This window comes from Pinus tabuliformis, chromosome 2_2, assembly GCF_031772625.1.
Source record: "Pinus tabuliformis cultivar Carrire ecotype Pingquan chromosome 2_2, CPIR1, whole genome shotgun sequence".
Taxonomy (NCBI): Eukaryota; Viridiplantae; Streptophyta; class Pinopsida; order Pinales; family Pinaceae; genus Pinus; species Pinus tabuliformis.
This window is the reverse complement of record NC_142300.1, coordinates 855,781,616-855,803,474: the sequence shown is the minus strand read 5'-3', so window position 1 is coordinate 855,803,474 and position 21,859 is coordinate 855,781,616. Positions and strand designations below refer to the sequence as shown.

General features: G+C 41.6%; 1 protein-coding gene across 1 annotated transcript in view; it reads right to left on the bottom strand.

Moving 5' to 3' along the window:
* The window catches only part of LOC149195665 (uncharacterized), a 137,506-nt gene extending 119,482 nt beyond the window's left edge, over window positions 1–18,024 (bottom strand). The window contains exons 1-2 of the mRNA XM_089405395.1: window positions 16,826–18,024; window positions 14,701–15,783 (exon numbers count right to left, since the gene is read on the bottom strand). Coding sequence (XP_089261521.1) covers window positions 14,719–15,783; window positions 16,826–17,419 — 1,659 coding nt within the window. The 5' untranslated portion in view covers window positions 17,420–18,024 and the 3' untranslated portion in view covers window positions 14,701–14,718. The remainder of the gene's footprint in view (window positions 1–14,700; window positions 15,784–16,825) is intronic.
* Between the last annotated feature and the right edge of the window lie 3,835 nt (window positions 18,025–21,859).

Here is a 21,859-nt window from a genome sequence, read left to right as displayed (position 1 = left end):
AATGAAGTTATGAATTTATTTTGATTATGGTCAAATTGTCAAGGTCGGCCAGCAAACTTATGTAGTCTCAGAAGCCCAACAGTCACGTCTATTCATCCTCAACATTGCATATAAATAAAAGGTGACTTAGCCTCATTTGGACACACTCATCATCACAGTTCTCTCTCTCTCTCCTCATTGATTGGGTACGATTAATGGGCCTCTCTCTCTCCACATGTCCGAAATTTCAGGAGAGCAAAATTTCAGAAGGCCGAAATTTCAAGAGGCCGAAATTTCAGGAGGCCAAAATTTCAAGAGACTGAATTTTTGGACAGTTTGACCAAGCGTCGACCAGCATGCGTTGACCTCATTTGACTACATTTTTGTGAGGGCTATCTCTATTTGAGCAGGCCGCGTTTTTGTGAGGGCTATCTCTGTTTGAGCAGGCCGCATTTATGGGCACAAAAATCGAGGCTAAACATTGATTGTTGACTAGTGTTGGCTGTAGCTAGGGTTGACCGCAGGTGGGTTGTTTAACCAGACTTTGATTGGGTTGAATTTGATTGTTTTTGAGGGTTGTTTATCTTGTTGTTTGGAGGCCGAAGTTGATTAAAGTTGATCGATTTGCTGAGGATCAAATATGCCCTGTTGACCAGCATTGACTTTTCTGATTAGGGCTCTTTTGTTGTTGTTATAAATTATCAGATCTGTAAATTGTACTCTCTCTCTGCTGAACTATTAAAGACTAAAAGAAGATTTAATCAAGGGTTTCCCCACATTGGGGTTTGTCCCTAGTTGGTGCCACATCTTGTGTCCTCTTGTCTTGGGTTGTCTTCTATTGTTTATCTTTATGTTTTATCTGCATTTTACTATCATGTTTATGTGACTGCTAATCTGAATATTGATACTGGGCTAATAAATAAATTGAAGTAAAATTGCTCTAAAGCATAGAACATACCATTGTTGGCTAAAATTAACAGTTAGACTTCTACTAGGATTTAATGCAAACCCTAGATTCCATCTTTGAGATACTCAGCCTTAGATGTCAACAAATAAAACCAATCACAACACAATCTAATATGATCAACTTCTATTAGGGTTTGTTGTAAACCCTAGATTTATCATGATAATGGAAACAATATCACCATATCCTAGAATATCAAACTTCTACTAGGGCTTAGTTACAAACCTTAGAATTTACACGCTATGAGCATCAACAATTAGGTTAGCATACATACATATCTAAGATTTCATGCACAAGCATATCACTATCCATAAGGTAATCCCAAGACACAAATATCAATACATTTAAAGTCAGACATATAACAATCTTGATTAGGCTAGGGTTTTGATCGGACGGACATACACCTAGGGTTTCATTCCTAGGAGCTTACTCTCGATACATAAGGGTTTTACTCATTAACCATAATTTACCAAAGCCTCAAGGTTTAGGAATACATTATTGATGAAAAGAAATCTTGGGATAAGCCCAAAATCTCCTTTCCTCTATAAATTTCGAACCTGGGCCTGTGGGTTATGGCCCACTAAATCCCATCGGAAGCGTTTTAACCTTTTAATAAATAAAATCCCTTCTATTTATTAACGTGGATCTACATTAAAACCAAGCCCTCTATATATAAAGATTTTGATACCTTTTCTTCCACATCACCAGCGAATGAAGCTCCATCACAATATATAATTTTCACCCTATTCCAATTATATAAGTCTGGATTTTCCGAAGGCTTGTCGTTCAGAAGGCCTACAAATTCAAGCAACTTTTCCATGTGAGCAGATGAACCATGATGTGTTATCATTTTCAGAGTGCAAGACTTTGTGTCATTACACCATCCTCCACCCTCAAAGTCAACAAGCCAGTTGTTTGCTCCTGAACCAGATCCTCTGTCAAAACGGTATGCCGGCAAACTTCCATCCAGACAAACAGCTCCTGTACTCGCTGCTCTCTCCACAAGCGTCAGACCCACTCTCAGGACATCATCATTAGTTCTAGCACACGTAGACCCCACTCGGGCTGCATCCAGTACTGTTGTATAAAGGCAGACGATATCAATCACAATATATGCAAAATTATACAATAATTCTACGCCGTGAGATCTTTTCCTCGAAGCCATTATGGTATAATACCATTGCACATGCTACAAAGAACAAATCAGCAAAGGATTTCAATCTTAATTTTAAACTGCAAAAACCCATAACACGACATACAGAAAATTGATAATATATGTATTTCTGATTATATACAACGCATTGCAACCTTAATCGCTCAATCCACACCGATTACATTGTATTCTCTCTCGAGCCCCCCCTATCTCACACATACAAACGTGCTTATAAAGTATTTACAAAGGCGTAAATCTGTTACGATCCACAAAAATCTCTCCAGAAATCACTCAACAAACTACATTAATAATATGAATTTTAACGAAAATATGGTTTTTGTGCCCACGTCAACTTCGCTCCTCTTCGGATTCTTCTTTGATTACGGAGGGGTTAGATGCTCCTGCATCAGACTCCCGAGGTAAAAAAAAAATATTGATGACCTCCTGGTCATATACTTCTCTTGGTCCTCAGCAATTCTATCCACTGTATCTCTTCAGTGGAACTGCCTTCATGATCTTTTGTGAGCTGCAACCAACCTTTGCAGTAACAGTCTCCTTCTGTTACGCGATACCTCACCAAGCCCTCCGCACTCGGTCTTTCGGCATCCTTCTGGTTCTCTTCTATGGAACCAATTGAGCACACCTTGCTCTAGGTTGCTGCAAATCTTCTCACCTTCTGTTGCCGCTCTCTGCACGACAGGAAGACCATAAACTCTCCAGTCTTCAACAACTGTACCTCTGCTCCTTCTATTTGCACTCTTCTCCCTTCTCGCAGGAAATCCTTTCCCCGCTCTGATACCACTTGATGAAAAGAAATCTTGGGGTAAGCCCAAAATCTCCTTTCCTCTATAAATTTCGAACCTGGGCCTGTGAGTTATGGCCCACTAAATCCCATCGGAAGCGTTTTAACCTTTTAATAAATAAAATCCCTTCTATTTATTAATGTGGATCTACATTAAAACCAAGCCCTCTATATATAAAGATTTGATACCTTTTCTTCCACATCACTAGCAAATGAAGCTCCATCACAATACATAATTTTCACCCTATTCCAATTATATAAGTCTGGATTTTCCGAAGGCTTGTCGTTCAGAAGGCCTACAAATTCAAGCAACTTTTCCATGTGAGCAGATGAACCATGATGTGTTATCGTTTTCAGAGTGCAAGACTTTGTGTCATTACACCATCCTCCACCCTCAAAGTCAACAAGCCAGTTGTTTGCTCCTGAACCAGATCCTCTGTCAAAACGGTATGCCGGCAAACTTCCATCCAGACAAACAGCTCTTGTACTCGCTGCTCTCTCCACAAGCGTCAGACCCACTCTCAGGACATCATCATTAGTTCTAGCACACGTAGACCCCACTCGGGCTGCATCCAGCACGGTTGTATAAAGGCAGACGATATCAATCAGAATATATGCAAAATTATACAATAATTCTACGCCGTGAGATCTTTTCCTCGAAGCCATTATGGTATAATACCATTGCACATGCTACAAAGAACAAATCAGCAAAGGATTTCAATCTTAATTTTAAACTGCAAAAACCCATAACACGACATACAGAAAATTGATAATATATGTATTTCTGATTATATACAATACAACTAAGGCATTGCAGCCTTAATCGCTCAATCCACACCGATTACATTGTATTCTCTCTCGAGCCCCCCTATCTCACACATACAAACGTGCTTATAAAGTATTTACAAAGGCGTGAATCTGTTACGATCCACAAAAATCTCTCCAGAAATCACTCAACAAACTCCATTAATAATATGAATTTTAACGAAAATATGGTTTTTGTGCCCACGTCAACTTCGCTCCTCTTCGGATTCTTCTTTGATTACGGAGGGGTTAGATGCTCCTGCATCAATTATTATCCAACCCTAAAGGACTAGGATTTCCATATCAATACCAAAACCTTAAACATGACATTACCATCAAAACCCCAAACATCAAAAGAATAGTATTTTCTAGATTTCATTAGTAACCCTAAGTAGACTAGGGTTTTTCACATTAGCATTGACATACCCTTAGGTTAGGGCTTTACAGAAAACCTTTTAGAGTTCCACAAACATGATGATTTTAATGAGGGTAGATTCAATCTAATGATTAATAACCCAAGTAAGAATCTTTATGATTCAAAGGTCCTAGACATAACACTTGTTAGTAATGTAAATTAGATTTATTAGAATGAATGAATATACCAAAGAGAACAAATCTTATGGTCTAAAACATACCTTTGAGTTATTTTCTAGACAAACCTTATAGGACATCAATTCCAATAGAACTTCTATCATGCTTTGTCCTGTGAGATCTTTTCCATAGCCCTTGAGCATTTAGCAAGCCTTTCCTAAACATGGAGAATATGAAAAGAAATGTTATTAGCATCTAATACAAACACATCTAGATAAGAAAAGGAAAACCAAATATAAAAGATAATACAAGGAATAAGATACTTACCTTTGGAAAAATGGTGAGGGCTCCCTTTGAATCCAATCTCGAGGGATACTTATAACTTTATCAAAACAATTAAAAAATGTTTTTCCAAAGCATTTTAAACCTACAAGTACTAGAAATCAAAGCATAAAGGAAAATAATTCAAAACTTTAGAGTAGAAGGATATGTAAGGGATAGAGTCCCTAAGAGTCCCTAGCAAATAAGTCTTTGACTTCGGATTCTTCCATCTTGTTCTTCTTTGGTGGTCCTTCATCGGCAACATTTGCATGTTCCCTTTCTCTCTTCTTATTTCTCAGATTCTCAGGACAATCGCTTCTATAATGACCCATGTTGTGACAATTGTAGCATTCTATCTTGGATAGGTCTACCTTCCTTCTAGACCCTTTAGACTTCTTAAAGGTTTCTTTGTTCTTGTGATGAGCGGAATAGGCATTTGAAATTTTCTCCTCCTCATTCTCTTTGTTGCTTACTAATGAAATTTTGACTTCTTCTTGACTACAAGCATTCCATAATCGTTCGAATGTAGGAGTTTCCTTCCAACAGTTGATACCTGATGAAAAGGCACTCCAAGATGTTGGTAATCCTAGAAGTGCAGTGATTACAAGCTCCTTTTCAAGTAATATCTCATCTATTGCCTGGAGTTCATCTTTGATTCTAGTTATTCTTACAAAGAAGGATGCCATGGTGTCATCTTTTGTCATCTTTATTCTCTTTAGTTCATTCTTAAGACTTGCAATTTGACCAAGATTCTTGATTGTGAATAATTTGGATAAAGCCTTATAAATCTCTTGAGCGGAATCTATGTTGGATATATATGGGATGAGGTTATCCTTTATTCCATCCACCATTAGGGTCATGGCCAATATCTCTGTTTCTCTAAACTTTGCCATTTCTGCATCACTTGATGATCCAGGTGGATATTGGTGGCCACCTGCCAAGTCCACCTGGACTCCCACCATTGTTTCTCTCAGCATTTTCAGTTTCCTTAATTGTAGCACAACTTACTATTTTTAGCAGTTTTTCGGGTCCTGAACTTCCGGAGCCATTTTGAGGCCCTAAACGACGTTTTTTGGGAAATCTGGGGCAACATTGGTCCATGGACAGATGTTGCCTCCCAAAGTGGTAGTGCTCATATAGATCTTTCTAACGAGCTATTGTACGCGTCAAACGGAGATCGTATGCCAAAGTTACGACCCCAGGAAGTTGGTGTACCAATTTACCCAAACGAGGCCCATAGTTTGGCGTTTCATCTTCTAGGGTTAGGTTTTGGAATGTTAATGGTTTTCCATTGTTTCTCAACAATAAATAGGCCTTTGAGCCTCATTGTAACACAGTTCAGAGGCATGTAGCCACCACATCTCTTCTCAGAGATAAGCTACCATCGCCCTAGCTAGTTTATTTCCATTATTGTTTGTAAGCATATTTCAGTATTTTACATTAATGAAATGAAATATTATTTCCGCTGCATATCTGTGTTTATGGTTATCTTTGTAATTCGTTGCGTTCCTGTTTAAGTCCGAATCAGTGGTATCAGAGCAGTCTGTTTTTTCTCTGTTTTTCTTTGCATGTCCCCAACAAGGTCGGGATATAAGGAGTTAGGGCTTGAACTGGTCGAACCTTTACAAGACCAGCCTCGCAAATCCCGACGGCCTCCCATGGCGGATGAGAAGAAAGACGAGGGGGAAGGAGATCCTATCAAAATCTTGCTCGAAGAAGCCCTCGAGCGACAACGGAACGCGATGATGGACAGCTTTGCCCAGATCCTTCAGCGGCTACCCAGAAGCGACGCATCGGCTTCCAGCAGCTACTCTGGAAACGCCACGCCCTTTAAGGTACAAGTTAATTTTGAGATCCCCATATTCGAGGGTCAGATAGACGCAGATGTCGTAGATAAATGGTTAAATCTGCTAGAGTGTTATTTTTCTGTTCATGAATTTTCGAGTCAGGAAAAGATTGTTTTCGCTCTTCTCAAAGCAGCCCCCCACGTCAAGGACTGGTGGGAAACCTACTGCGAGCAGAAGGATGAAAGTACTGACTCACTATTTTCAGTCGCACCCACCTGGAATTCATTCCGGGATGCCATCAAGGAGCAGTAATACCCTGTCGGAAGCTATGAGGATGAATACATAAAGTGGACCACGCTGCGGCAGGGAAGGGACCAAGACGTGCCGGAGTTCACCAATATTTTCCATACCCTTCGCACAAAGTTGGGTATCAAGGATTCGAAGCAGCATTTGATACTCAAATACCGTGGCTGCCAGCACAAATACATCCAGGAAGAAATACAATTCCTGAACATCTCCTCGCTTGGCACAGCATACCGATATGCCGTCAAGGTCGAGCAGAAGTTTAAACAAAAGAAGCGGGACTTTGGATCTACGAATCCAAAGCAGGGGAAAGGTGCCCCTAAACCACAGAACAAAGGACAAAGCCAAGGCGGGGCAGCCCAAGACAACCCGTCGAAGCTGCAAGCAAAGAACAGCGCCATGAAGCCGAAAAATGACACGGGAAAATGGTGTGAGTTCCATAAGAGCTCCACGCACAACACAAGTGAGTGTCGGGCCAAGCAGTCACTGGTGGCTGAGCTAAAGGTTTCAGAATCAGATGCATGTTCTGAATCTGAGTCAAAACCTGATAAGGGGAATGACAAAGGGAAGCAGATCATTGATGCGGATCCCAACGCCATTGTTGCTACCGCCAAGATCCAGAAAAATGAACCTGAAGATCCAGAGGAGGAGGAGCGTCTCTTCCACTCCCAGATGTGGGTAAAGGGCTCCCCGATATAGTTCATTGTTGATAGCGGGAGCCAAAAGAACCTCATTTCGGTAGAGGTCGTGAAGCGGTTGGGCTTACCGACCACAGCACATCCACAACCGTACACCATTGGGTGGCTTCACCAAGGACGAGATCTTCGCGTGAGCCAGCAATGCCGCCTTCCATACAACATCAAGCCCTTCACGGATGAGGTATTGTATGACATTGCTCGCCTTGAAGTTTGTGATGTATTATTAGGACAACCATACTTGTGGAAGCGACATGTTGTGTATGACTCAAGGCCCCGTGCTATTATTATTACATTGGGAAATAAGTTGTACAGGATACCAGAGGTAGCACCACCAACCGCCATCTCTTTGATTACTGCAAAACAATGCAGTAAGCTCATTTCCAAAACTAGGAAATTTGTCTTCCTGATGATACGCCCTCAAGGAAAGAAGAAGACGGTGGTCGCGGCCTCCAAACAGGGCCCCTCTGCACGACAACTACAGATGGACAAGATCGTGGAGGAGTACGAGGACATCTTCACCTCCCCCGCAGGGGTTCCTCTGCACTGTCAAGTCAAGCACTCCATCGATCTGACCCCAGGTGCGTCGCTACCCAATGGACCAATTTATCGACGCTCCATTCTGGAGAACGATGAAATCAAGAGGCAGATTCAGGAGCTCCTGCAGAAAGGTCACATCCATCCGAGTTCATCGCCTTGTGGGAGCCCAATCGTGTTGGTACAGAAGAAGGATGGGACGTGGAGACTTTGTATTAACTATCGGGCGCTAAACAAGATCACTGTCCGTAATAGGTACCCGATCCCGCGGATTGATGACCTCCTGGACCAACTAAAGGGGGCGAAATATTTCAGCAAGATCGATCTGAAGTCAAGATATCACCAGGTACCAATCGAACCCTCTGATGTGTGGAAGACTGCCTTCAAATCCAAGGAGGGCCTTTTCGAATGGTTGGTTATGCCTTTCGGATTGACGAATGCTCCTGCAACCTTCATGAGGCTAATGGATGACATCTTGCGGCCATTCACCAACTCATTTGTAGTAGTATACTTGGATGACATTCTGATCTTCAGCCAGAGTTGGGAAGAGCACCTCCACCACATCCGACAGGTTCTCCAAACACTGCGGCAACACAAGCTATGTGCCAATTTGGAGAAATGCACTTTTGGCATGACCCAGGTTCAGTATCTGGGATACATCATTGATGAACAGGGGGTGCATGTGGATCCAGCCAAGATCCAAGTCATTCGGGATTGGCCATCTCCAACCACTCTAACAGAGCTCCGCAGCTTTCTAGGTCTTGCCAACTTCTACTGCAGCTTCGTGTTGGGGTTTTCTCATATTACTTTGCCCTTGAGTCAAGTCACCAAGGAAGGGGCGAAAGCAAAGTTCTTTTGGTCTGAATCTCAACATAAGGCATTCATAGAGTTGAAGGATCGCCTCTGCACGGCACCAGTGCTCGCGTTACCATATTTACAACAACCATTTGAGGTCGAGACAGATGCCTCTGACTATGCTATTGGGGCAGTCCTTACTCAACATGGACATCCAGTGGCATATCACAGTGAAACACTTTTAGACACAGTCCAGAAGTACCCCACTTATGATAAAGAGATGTATTCCATTGTGCAGGCCTGCCGACAATGGAAGCATTACATTTTGGGGAAGGAAACAGTCGTCCACACCGACCACCGACCCCTGCAGTTCATACAGACCCAAGGGAAATTGCAGAATGATCGCCATCAGAAGTGGTCTACATACCTGCAACAGTTCCACTTGAATATCAAGTATAAGAAGGGCAGCACCAATAATGTTGCAGATTGCCTCAGTCGACCACCGATCATGGCGTTAACCACCGTGCTCAACTCTTGTGGGCACGAGACTTCTGATTGGCCACTTCTCTACAAAAGCGACCCAGAATTCGGCTACACATACCAGACACTCTTGGAGGGTCAGTATGTTCCAAATTTTCACCTCCGGGATGCCCTGTTATGCCACCTGGATCACATTTGTGTTCCTTCAAGCGAGCGTGCCAAGATGATTTGGGAAGCACACTACAGTCGGGCTGCTGGGCATTTCGGAGTCGAGAAAACAGTGGCAGTACTGCAAAATTATTTCTATTGGCCGAATCTTCGACAGGATGTTGGGAAGTACATCAGATCATGTACTGCCTGTGCCATTGCCAAACCGACCATCAAGAAGCAAGGCCTCTATGCCCCGCTGCCTACCCCTAGTCGACCTTGGGAATCCATCTCCATGGATTACATGTCAGGCCTTCCTTCCACTAAGCATGGAAATGACTGTGTTTTTGTGGTCGTCGACAAGTTCTCGAAGATGGCCATTATGGCGACCTGCAAGAAGAATATCACAGCGAAAGCCACTGCTAAACTCTTCTTTGAACAAGTGTGGGTGCACTTTGGGATCCCACAGTCTATCATCTCAGATCGGGATAGTCGGTTCCTCAGTACATTTTGGTCCAGTCTCTGGTCAATGCTGGACACCAAACTCACTAAATCCACAGCCTTCCATCCTCAAACTGATGGCCAGACAGAGGTCGTCAATAGGATGATTGTGCACATTCTGCGCATGTATAACTCAAAGCATCCACGCACATGGGACAAGAGCCTCCCCTATGTTCAGCACAGCTACAATCGAGCTCTTCACAGCTCGACTGGCCACAGCCCTTTTCAGGTGGGTTTGGGATTCCAGCCACTATGCCCCATTGATGTGGCCATGCCACTTGCAGCTACTCACATAAATTCAGCTCATGTCCAGTCCGAAACAAATAAGGCCACCAGCTTTATCGAGCGCATCCAACATATTCACCAGCAGGTCCATGAAATTCTGCAGAAATCAAATGCCAAGTACAAGCAGCGACATGATCAACATCGGGTGCCACACAAGTTTCAGGTGGGCGACAAACTCTGGTTGCATTTGCAAAAGGAACGCCTTACTGGAGCCTATCGGAAACTGAGACCACTCCGATATGGTCCTTACACAATTACAAAGGTTGTGGGAGATAATGCATTTGAGCTCAGCATTCCCCCATTCCTTGGCCTGCACCGAGTGTTCAATGTGGACCGCCTTCGACCATACTTTCCACCATTGCTAGACACATCTGACATTGCAGAACAGCTCACACCCACAGAACTAAATCCAGATTGCATGGAACAAGCTGCAGCTGATCGGATCATGGACACACAGATCAAGAACACTCGCCAACAGAATATCCAATTGTATCGAGTTGTCAAAGCAAGCCAACTCCTTCAACAGGGCAAGTGGTTCACCAGGGAACAAGTTCAGCAAAAATTTCCTCATCCCATGGAGGAACTCAACGCAATGGGGACCATTGCTTCCTAAGGGGGGAGGAATGATCCAGGTGGATATTGGTGGCCACCTGCCAAGTCCACCTGGACCCCCACCATTGTTTCTCTCAGCATTTTCAGTTTCCTTAATTGTAGCACAACTTACTATTTTTAGCAGTTTTTCGGGTCCTGAACTTCCAGAGCCATTTTGAGGCCCTAAACGACGTTTTTTGGGAAATTTGGGGCAACATGGGTCCATGGACCAATGTTGCCTCCTAAAGTGGTAGTGCTCGGATAGATCTTTCTAATGAGCTATTGTACACGTCAAACGGAGATCGTATGCCGAAGTTACGACCCCAGGAAGTTGGTGTACCAATTTACCCAAACGGGGCCCATAGTTTGGCGTTTCATCTTCTAGGGTTAGGTTTTGGAATGTTAAGGGTTTTCCATTGTTTCTCAACAATAAATAGGCCTTCGAGCCTCATTGTAACACAGTTCAGAGGCATGTAGCCACCACATCTCTTCTCAAAGATAAGCTACCATCGCCCTAGCTAGTTTATTTCCATTATTGTTTGTAAGCATATTTCAGTATTTTACATTAATGAAATGAAGTATTATTTCCGCTGCATATCTGTGTTTATGGTTATCTCTGTAATTCGTTGCGTTCCTGTTTAAGTCCGGATCACTTGATTCATTTGTGGGATTCTTTACTTTTCCTTTGACTAGATCCAAGACTTTATTTTTCTTGAGGATGAGATTTGTCCTCCTTTTCCATGCCTTGTAATTGGATGCTTCTTCTAATTTATTTTCTCCCTTCAATGAGTTAGACATGGTTCTTGGAGATAGTAGGCTTGACTCCTTATATGATCATTTTCCTTGATGTCCCTTGTTCAAACTTCTTAAAACTCCTTTCAATAGACCTTCAGGTTGCCTTTTTCCTTCTTCTTCACCTTAGCTCTATACCATGTTAGAAAATCAGAAAGGCAAAAAGATTTTATTTATGTTGATAATTATTTGTGATATTCTTATGTTCTTATTAACTTTCTTGTGTTCTTTTTAACTTAGTTCATCAAGCAATTACCAAAACCATAACACGAAGATCAAAGACAACAGATATAGGCGGACAGCCAAAGCAAAACCCCTATCCAGGGGAAAACCAAATCAACAACTCTTCCTTTAATAGTTTCACGAGATGATCCAAGATTCCTTGACCTAGACACAAAGTTCCTCCAATCACCAAGTCAGCCCTTGCAAATGATGACCTTCCAGCAACAACTTTTGACCTAGCACTTCAACCTTGCAGCAGCAAAGTTTCGACCTCCCTAACAACAGAACTCCGGCCCAGCAGCAGAACTTTGACCTGCAGCAGAATCTAGAATTTCGACCCCAGTAGTAGCCCAGTAAATTCACACATGTGAGAGAGATGACCCAAAAACTTTGATCTTCCTTTTCCAGCAAATCTCCTTCTATTTCTTCTGCAATTTTGTATTCTTCTGCTTCTCTCTCTTGAATATCGAACTTGTGAGTGTATATCTTCAAATGAATCAAACTGCCCTTATTTATATAGCCTCTTATGGAGTTCGAAATACCCTGATGTAAGCCGACTTGATCAGGTAAAGGCTGACTTGGTGTGGAGGTGACAACTGACTTATTTGACTCAATAATAATTCTTTTTACATGATTCAAAAGCCCAAGAAGGGTCTCATTGAATGGACAGTGACTCTAATGACTTAATATAAAACCTAGAAGTCCTCAATGGGGACTTTGACCTATAACATGATGACTCAAGCATGAAACCCATGCTTTAATAAATCAGAATAATATTAATAATAATTTATTTTTCTTTCTTTTGATAAATACATTTCATTATGACTCAAATACAATTTATGAAGACCGAACCTAGTTACATTCTTCAACACCCTATTCAACATCAGTTTTGATGGAACTTCCAAAGGCAATCCAGGACCCAAGTTTAGCTGGTATAGGAGTTATAGTTCAGGATTTTCTAAGCATCACTGTGTTAATTTTTGCAGCAAATATTGGGACTACTACAAACAATGCAGCAGAGATCCAATCAATGGATTATGGAATTCAACAAGCCCTTCAAAAAGGAATCAAATAGTTGGAGGTTGAGCAAGACTCGCAGATGGTCATCAACTTCCTCGTGAATATGGTTATGGCAATTCCCGAGAAGTATCTACAAGATCATTGGAGATTGAAACCAACTCTGCCCAGAATTGAGGCGATCATGAACCACTTTGAACACCTTAGTTTCCTTCACATTCGCCAGGCATGGAATGAAGTGGCTGACTTGCTAACCAATCTTAGGGGGGTGGGCAGGTAGGTGAGGTGAGGTTCTCAGATCTATGGGAGAAACTCTTGGAGCAGAACATCAAACAAGAGTTGATAAAGATTATAATGGAAGAAAGGAGGAGACACTGTCAATTGCAAGAGGATCTCACAGCCGATGGCACAGTTCATAGAATCCCAAGTGAGGAGGCAGCTCAGGACACTAGTGATCCAGAAGGAAGAGTAGATAGGCACAGAGGCTGTGACTTCCCCAACATAAACCCTTATGGATGACACCGTTTAAATATTGTCATATGGATGAATATGAAGAAAGGACTTTTGTGCTTAGAATGGTTTAAGAAGTAAAAAATCTTTTGCAAATGAGGCCGCTACAGGAAATGATGATCATGGTTTTCTGAAGACAATCAAATTCACTGCTAGATGAAGCAGGTGACAGGATCCCTTCTAACCAAGGTCTTAGACAATGCAGGGGAAGGTCGTTGACTCATTACTCTACTATGGGTATGAGCTATATCCTCAATGGAGGTGATACGGAAAAAGATAATCAGTTTCTCCCTTCTGGGAACGCTGTTCCCAAGTACAACAACTTCAAGGTAAGATAGTGAGCAGAACGAATGGATTCACTCAACAGTGCTGGTAATGGCCTCTGGACTCAGCTAAACAGCTAATTGAAAAATAATAGGGCACAACATCCAGTTGACCACATTATGGCTGAGGTTTCTAATGACTGTAAATTACTGTGGTATTGACTGTAGCCTTCTCCAATACTGTCTTGGAACTGTTTGTGATATTGCTGAGAAGAGGAGGCAGTCTACATTGAAAATATATGAGCTTTTAGTTATCCCAGTCTTCCTTTGAAAAACCTAGTCTAGAATGAATAACTTCAGTAATCCAAATCTCAACAGCTAATTGAAAATTTCTAGGACACAACATCCATTTGACCACATCATGGCTGGTGTTATCAATGACTATAAGTTACTGTAGTGTTCACAGCAGCCTTTCCCAATACAGTCTTGGAACTGTTTGAAACATGGCTGAGAAAAGGAGGCAGTCTACATTGAAAATCTATGAGCTTGGAGTTATCCCAGTCTTCCTTTGGAACACCTAGTCTAGAGTGAAAAACTTCAGTGCTCCAATCTCGACACTGTACAGACTTGTACTTTAATATAAATTCCTCTTTTTGAGTCACCAAAACAAAAAGGAGCACCTGGGTAGTTTGTCTTGCGTGACAGTTTAATAATTAATGATAGGCTACATCACTCTGGTCTTACAGATGGTTGTTACATTAGTACGTAACAAGCTAGAGCTGTTAAGCATGTTATGTGAAGCTAAAAAAGGTGCCGGAGTTTTTGGGTTATGACTTGTTTCTGAGTATTGTACACTTTTGGTTGCCCCTCTTCATCATAAAGGGACTAGTTTTGGGGACAAATGGGTGGTTTTTCGGGCAGGCAGTATCATTTAGGATGTGATTGTCCTGACAGGTAACTTTTTTTATGCAAACGGCAATCCTATGCAACACTTCATAGAGCAACTAATCTGCTCCATATGGGAGAAACCACAACTTTTGGATTACACTTGGCTGTAAAGAGATTTCTCCGAGGACTGGTAGGGAGGGGAAATGTATACAGTAGCACTTTGGATCCACGATGCATCATTCATTATATTTCTTATTATTGTTTAGTAATAAAATAAAGGATGCATTTCTTTACAAAAAATAATTTTTAGTCACAGATTTCAGCAGCAAATACCTCGCTGAGTGTTGAGCATCATGTTTCATCTTGCATTCTCGATCTGCGACCCAGTTGCTTCATGCTCTCTGCTTTCATCATCAATTCCTGGATTCTCTTCTTTTCTTCATTCTTATGAAGCCCCTCAAGCTCATCCAGAAGAAGAATGTACGTTATATATTTAGGAATTAATTTCTTCTCCACCATTTCCTCAAAGAACTGGCAAGCTCGTTCCAATTTCCCAGCTTTACAGAGGCCATGCACCAACAGAGTATAGGTTCCAAGATCAGGACTACAATCCTTCTTAAGCATATCATCTACCAGATATGAAAGTATCTTCATCCTCTTCAGTTTACAGCACATTTTTAGCAATGGGTTGTATGTTTGAAGGTCAGGCTTGCAGTTAGCCTCCTCCATTTCATGAAAAATCTTCAAAGCCTTCTTTTCTTGCAAATGATCGCAAACAACAGAAATCAAGGTATTGTATGTCATGACATTTGGTGCAAAACCATTCTTTGCCATCTCCTGAAAGATATCCTGAGCACTCTCCAATTGGCCAGCTTTCCCATGAATAAAAATCAATGAGTTGTAGAAAGCAACATCAGGGGTGCATCCAGTTGCCTTCATTCTATCATAAATCCTGAAAGCTTCTTGTGTTTCCTTGGCTTTGCCCAAAGCATGCATTACAATAGTATAAGTTATCACATTGGGGGGGCAGCCTCTCTTTTGCATTTCATCAAGCAGGTCATCCACCTTACGAAAATCCCTTTGAAGGCAATAAGCTTCAACCAGAATAGTGTATGTGATCACAGAAGGATCAAACCCATGTCTCCTCATTTCCTCCATGGTCCATTCAGCCTCCTCAAGCTTCTTCGCCTTGCACCATCCATGGATCAAAACATTGAAAGTATGGGGAGCTGGTGGAATCCGATCCTTCAAATCCAAGAAAATGTCCCAGGCATGCTCGGTTCTTCTTTCCTTGCAGAGAGTATCAAACAGCACATTCATGGCTGCTGTATCTATCTTCACACCAAATTCCTCCAACCGATTGAATGTCTTAACGGCATCGGCCGCCTTCTCTGCCCCTGTATACCTCCTCATCACCTGTCATCAAAGTAGAAGCGTCATGTTACAGAATTTAAAATGTATCAACACAACATGAACAACCAATATGACACAACAGAATATTTGTGTTAAGACGATGAACCAAATTTTCCATACAGCTACAACAAAATACAAGACTGCTTGAACCCTGGCCATTATTTTTCAACTTACAACATACAAACCCTCGTTGCACGGAGATAAATAAGGTGCTCTATAGCTTGGACGACATACGAAGATCCATAAACACTTAATATTTGTGTGCGTGTGGCAGTGCATTGAATCCATATGATGCATTGGGTGAATTGAATGTGTACATTAGTTGCACAAAGAGGAGCAAGATGCTCTGCAGCCCAGATAGGATGGGGATGTATTAATAGTTCATATTTATGTGGAATGTTGTGTGATGTGTGTTGTAAGTTGTAACAGTCCATTGTATCATTGAATATGTACACTAGCACAAACCCATCCGAACCAGGGTTTGATAGAGAAGCAAGATTCTCTGCATCCAGGATGGGGTCAGGGTATCCATTAATAGTTCAATTGATAGAGAAGCAAGATTCTCTGCACCAGGAATTGAGTGAAGGAATCCATTAATAATTCAATAGTTCATATGTAATGGTGCGTGATGTGTATGTAACAGTGCATTTTATGCATTGAACTGAATACGTACACTAGCACAAACCCACTCAAACCAGGGTGTGATATAGACCAAGAGATTGGTTGGAACACTCGAGGATGTATATCTCAATGACACACAAATATTGAAATAGGTTGAATTCAACCTTGGGTGCATTGAATATGTGCACTAGCACAAACCCATCCAAACCAGGATTAGGTGTGGACCTTGAGGATGTAAACCTCGACGATGCATATCTGTACATCGCACAAATATTGAAATATGCTATGTTCAATCTTGCAACCTTGGGCTGCGCATCCTACCCGGGTTTAGATGGACATGTGCTCGTCATCACCATTCAATTCACAAAATGACTAAGTACGTATTTATAAATGTGGAGATTAGGACTACGAATTCTAACATCACCTTGCTGAAAGTTCTTAGCGAAATCAGCCCCCCCAATTCCTTCATCTCCTTGATCAGATACCACATCGCTTCGAATTGCTTCATCTTGCCCAGAATGTCCACCATTGTATCATAAGCCTCTGCTGTGTGCTTGTACTCATTCTGCGAGCGAGCCCACTCAAAGAATCCCAATGCAGAAGCCCAATCATTATTGAATCTCTTCAATATCTGCTCTACCAGGTCCTCTGAAACTTTAACACAGCATCCCTCCAGAGCTCTGTGAATATCTCCGATCGAATCACTCCGAGCATTAAGAACTTTGCTTATTTTCTCCACGTCCGTCTCTGGTATACTATCCCTAAGTCTCGTTTTGGGTTCCAAATACTCCCGGACATTAGCCCATGAGGCCTTGTCGGTAGGCAGTACGAAGTCTTCGTCTTCATCGCTGTGGCTTTCGTTATTCCGAGGGCGTTTCATCCATGAGGGCAGCTCGGATTTCGCAACTTCAGTGCAGAAATTAATCAAACTGAACGGATGGGCCCTCCTGTACAGACCATCTGTAGCCACACTGGCGACGAGGGGCTTATGAAACCTCATTTGGGACATCGCCCTCATCCTTCCCTTCCCCTAAAATGCAGATTTCAGCCCCAAATACTGTTTCTACTGCATATCTGTAGTTATAAAATCGTAACGCTTATTGCATATGAACGATAGCCTCGCGATTCCCCGTCTGACTGTTTTAACTGTGAATTGTAGATTCTGTTATTCAAATTTCTGGAAGCAATGAGAAAATCGAAAAACAAAGCAGTTCAGTGATTCAGGCTAACGGTTTTCTCTTTCGTTTTTTGTACCCCGCCGTGGCCAACACGGCAATGGTGATTGGCTGCGGATGTTCTTCCTACTGTCTTTCATCGTCATCCATAGGGTCTGGAGCTGGGTTTTATACAGTTACTGACCGACATCTTGACCCAGAATTTTGATTCAGAGCAGCAAAAATCGGAGCGGAAACCGCGGGTTTAAGTCAGCAGCAAAAATAACACTGGATGTCTCACCGGCACGTACTTACGACGAGGGAAAATAGCGCTCTATGTCCAACCATGCAATTTATAAGCTAGAGACCGATTGACAGGTTTCTCTTCCAAGTTCTGGCAGCAGCGAGCTTTTATGCAGCGACAATGAACAGCAAGAGCAGCGCGAAGTACTCTTGGTTGGTATTTTATAGAAGTAAATATTTTTCAAAATAAGTTGGACTATATATGTATGAAACAAATTTAATATGTGGGGACAAATGATTTAGGATAAGTGAAAATTGTTTTATTGGTTATAGATCCGAGTGGGTTTGGATCGATGTCAAATAATATCGGGCTATTTTAAAACTTAAACGAGTCTTCTATACAAATACCTGGTAACAAGAAGTCCAGAGGAAAAGTCATTGATGATTATGCTTTATATAATCCCACATCCACACCTAGTCATCTGATCTTTATGTGAATGAATTGTTAAATGCAAAACAAAGGTCGAAGGTTTTAGAAGCTAAATGGCATGAAAGAGATCATAAAATTCATATAATAATAGCTGAGAACAAAGCTTTAGCAGAAAGCGATAAAGTTTTAAAAGAACAAATGACATTGCTACAGGAAGCTCCCCTGATAGGGAAGACAAAATGGCAACGCATAAAGGCACATGTGCAAAACATGAAGAGAACGGCAACGCATAAAGGCACATGCGCAAAACATGAAGAGAACGGCAATGCATAAAGGCACATGTGCAAAACATGAAGAGAACGGCAACGCATAAAGGCACATGTGCAAAACATGAAGAGAACGCAAGAGAAGAAAAAAACACCAAAGTTTTCAAAACTTGAACTCGAGTTATTAGCAATTCTGTTAATAAGGAAGGAGAAACAAATATTCAAGTTGACAACATGCAAGATAGTGAAGGCAAGGAAAGACAAAATAAGGCAGGAAACAATTATTAAAGAGGTGAAAGACTATGGGAAAAATGAATATACTCCTGACCTTGCAAGAGACTTCTTGAAAGACAAGTTGCTATGGCAAGGACAAATATGCCAAGCATGGAGAGTGGGTAAGTTTAACGGGGAGAGAGCCAGACCCATAAAATCATTATGCCTAACTTACGTAATAAATATTCCCATTCAAGACTTTGAAACAACAATGATCAACCACTAAGTTGTACATGATTTCCCATTTTGCAATTCAAAGAATTTAAGATCAATGCACTTCCAAATTATTTTGTGCAATTCAACGAGTTTAAGATCAATGCAATTCAAAATTATTTTGTTCTGTAACATAACAATAAGAGCAACAGATTAGATTTATGAGCAAATCTAGCTTTAAATTTTCCCATTGAAATTTACAAATCATTTTGTGCTTTAACAATCGAAAGTAAGGATTATATATATATATATACAAAAATAAAATTGAAATTTACCAATGATTTTGTGCTTTAACAATAGAAAGTAATCGTTTTTTGCTTTAACAATAGAAAGTAAGGATTATATATATATACAAAAATAAAATTTAAATTTAGTCAATGCTAATTTATCTTTTTAATTATTATTAATAAGTTGTTGAGTTCCCCGGATGCGGGTGGTTGCTAGACATATGGCGCATAAGGCTCGTCCGAAGGGCAGGTGTCCGCCCGGACGAGCCACGCATGCCAGGAGGACACACCATAAATTCACCAACCCGCTGCATTTAAGGAAGGGAGTTAAGGGTGTTGACAGAGGCGTCCTGTCGACATTCATGGCGCGTCTTGAGAAGCGAAACATGGCGCTTCATAACTGCAATCTCTCGGACATTCTCCCGCATTTCCCGTCTGCACCTGTTCTGATCTTGCAGGAGGTGACGGAGGTTCAGCACTTCGGCTCTCATTCTGGCCCTGAGAGCGAATGTGAGTGTTTAGCAGCTGCAGAGTGGGGCAATTGGCAGGCTCACAAGCAAGCCAGTTGCGATTCTGAGAATTTGGCAGTGCTTACTTACCCGCATCTCTCGTTGGCTCTTGTTCTGGTTTCGAAGGAAGTGGTGGAGGTTCAGAGTCTCGGCTCTCATTCAAGCTTTGAGAGCGAAGGTCAAGGCTCTGCAGCCACAGCTTTGGGCAATTGGGAGGCTAGGATTCGGTCTAGCAGTAAACCTGTGCCAACAGTGGTGTTGCGTTGGGGAATTGATCGCCCTGTTCAGAGGACCAGAATGCAGCGCAATCGTGGAAGGGGTAACAGTGGAAGGGGAGGCTACAGTGGAAGGGGAGGCTACAGTGGAAGAGCCCCCTCGACTTCTTCCTCAATTGAAGAAACCTCTGAGTGCAGAAGGCCGAGGGGAAGGCCCCCGGGCAGAGGCAGAATAGGGGAACCTCCAGCGCGAATGGACTGTGGGCATACGGAACACCCAATGGTGAGATACCGCCTTCCCTGCACCTTAGCCAATTCTACTTTCTTCGTGACTGTCTCTGTGGAGCACTGCAGCAATCCTTGGGAAGATGAGGAAGGCAATCCCCGTGCCAACCCTCCGCGTGTTCCTGGGATTGTTCCTACGGTGGAAATGGAATTCCCTGCTGTTGAGATGATGCGGCCCATACATGACCCGGGAGCAGGCCCGAGAGAACCTGTTTGTGACTATGGCGCTGGCCCAAGTGACCGTGGAACGCGCAACCCTGGTAAGGCCATCCTCCAGCCTCCCTGCTGCAAGGCGGAAGATGAACCGCAGACTACTGATGAAGATTAACATGCCCAGCTCGCGCTCCAGGTTTTACAGCAAGAATTTTTCTCTGTCAGCTCCCTACGCGGTCATATATGAATCTGTTACTCTGTCTCTATGTAATTGTGTCGGTTTTCTGTTATCTCTGTTCTGTGTCGATGTTCTTCAAGTGCTTTTGTTCATGTGTCAGCTACATGAGTGTTGCTCTAAGTTTTTGTCCATGTGTCCTATGTACTCCTGGCATGAATACTCCGGTGTCTACTGTCTGTCCTAGGACAAATCTTACAGGGCCGCGGCCCCGTTGTAATTTTGATGATGTAACTTTGCTCTTGCTGTAATATAATAGTTTAGCCTTACTTAGAAAAAAAATAAATAAGTTGTTGAGTTGGCAACTAATATTAATATTGTGAAGGGTTTTGATTAGCTCCTATCATTTTTTAATTATTATTAATAAGTTGTTGGGTTGGCAATTAATATCAATATTGTGAAGGGTTTTGATTAGCTCCTCAAGTTAGATGGTGACAATTTTTTGTAAAATTTAATAACAAAGTGACATATCTTGATTTTCCATGTTTTGGATCAAATAGCTAACTAAGTATAAAAAGGCTTAATCCAATAATGTTATGTTTAAAGAATAATAAAAAGTGAGTGGAGAATAATGTCACTTTAAGGGGCAACCTAATTTATACTTCATGTTTACAGGTAATTGTTGATAATCCATAAAATTAGATCTCCTTGATATATAGATTATCCATTTAATTAGATCATATATAGAGAGAGAATAATGATAACAATAATATAACAATAGCAAGGTGATGACTCGAGGCCTAAGAGTTTAACATGCCTTGTCTCTTCAAAAAATTGTTGCTCCCAATGCTTGATTACTTGTAGATGCTTAAGATGTAGAACTCATCCTTTCAAGTTAGAGCTTTTGTTGGTAGGTTCTTCCAATTGATGATGAATTCCATAATTGCTCTTGGCATGTTCTTCTACTTTTGTTGCTCCTGCATATATATTCTTGTTTCACTCCATGATAATGATCCTTTTTCGAGAACTTATCCTTGAATGGTACCAAAACTAATACCCATAGATTGTCCTCTAACTCCTTCTTCCAACCCCTTTTGAATCACCACAAATTGAGCTTCTAATAAAAATTTACGATAATCTTAAGTTAACACACTGCAAAAAAAATTCTAATCTGTGTTCTTCTACATAACCTTGAACTTATTACAACATTGTCAATTATAATATTTTATTATTAAACCTTTTACAAGTTGTACCTCATATGTTTTTGTCAAATTCCCATCAATCCCTTGTAATTAAAACCTTCCAGAAGAAAATT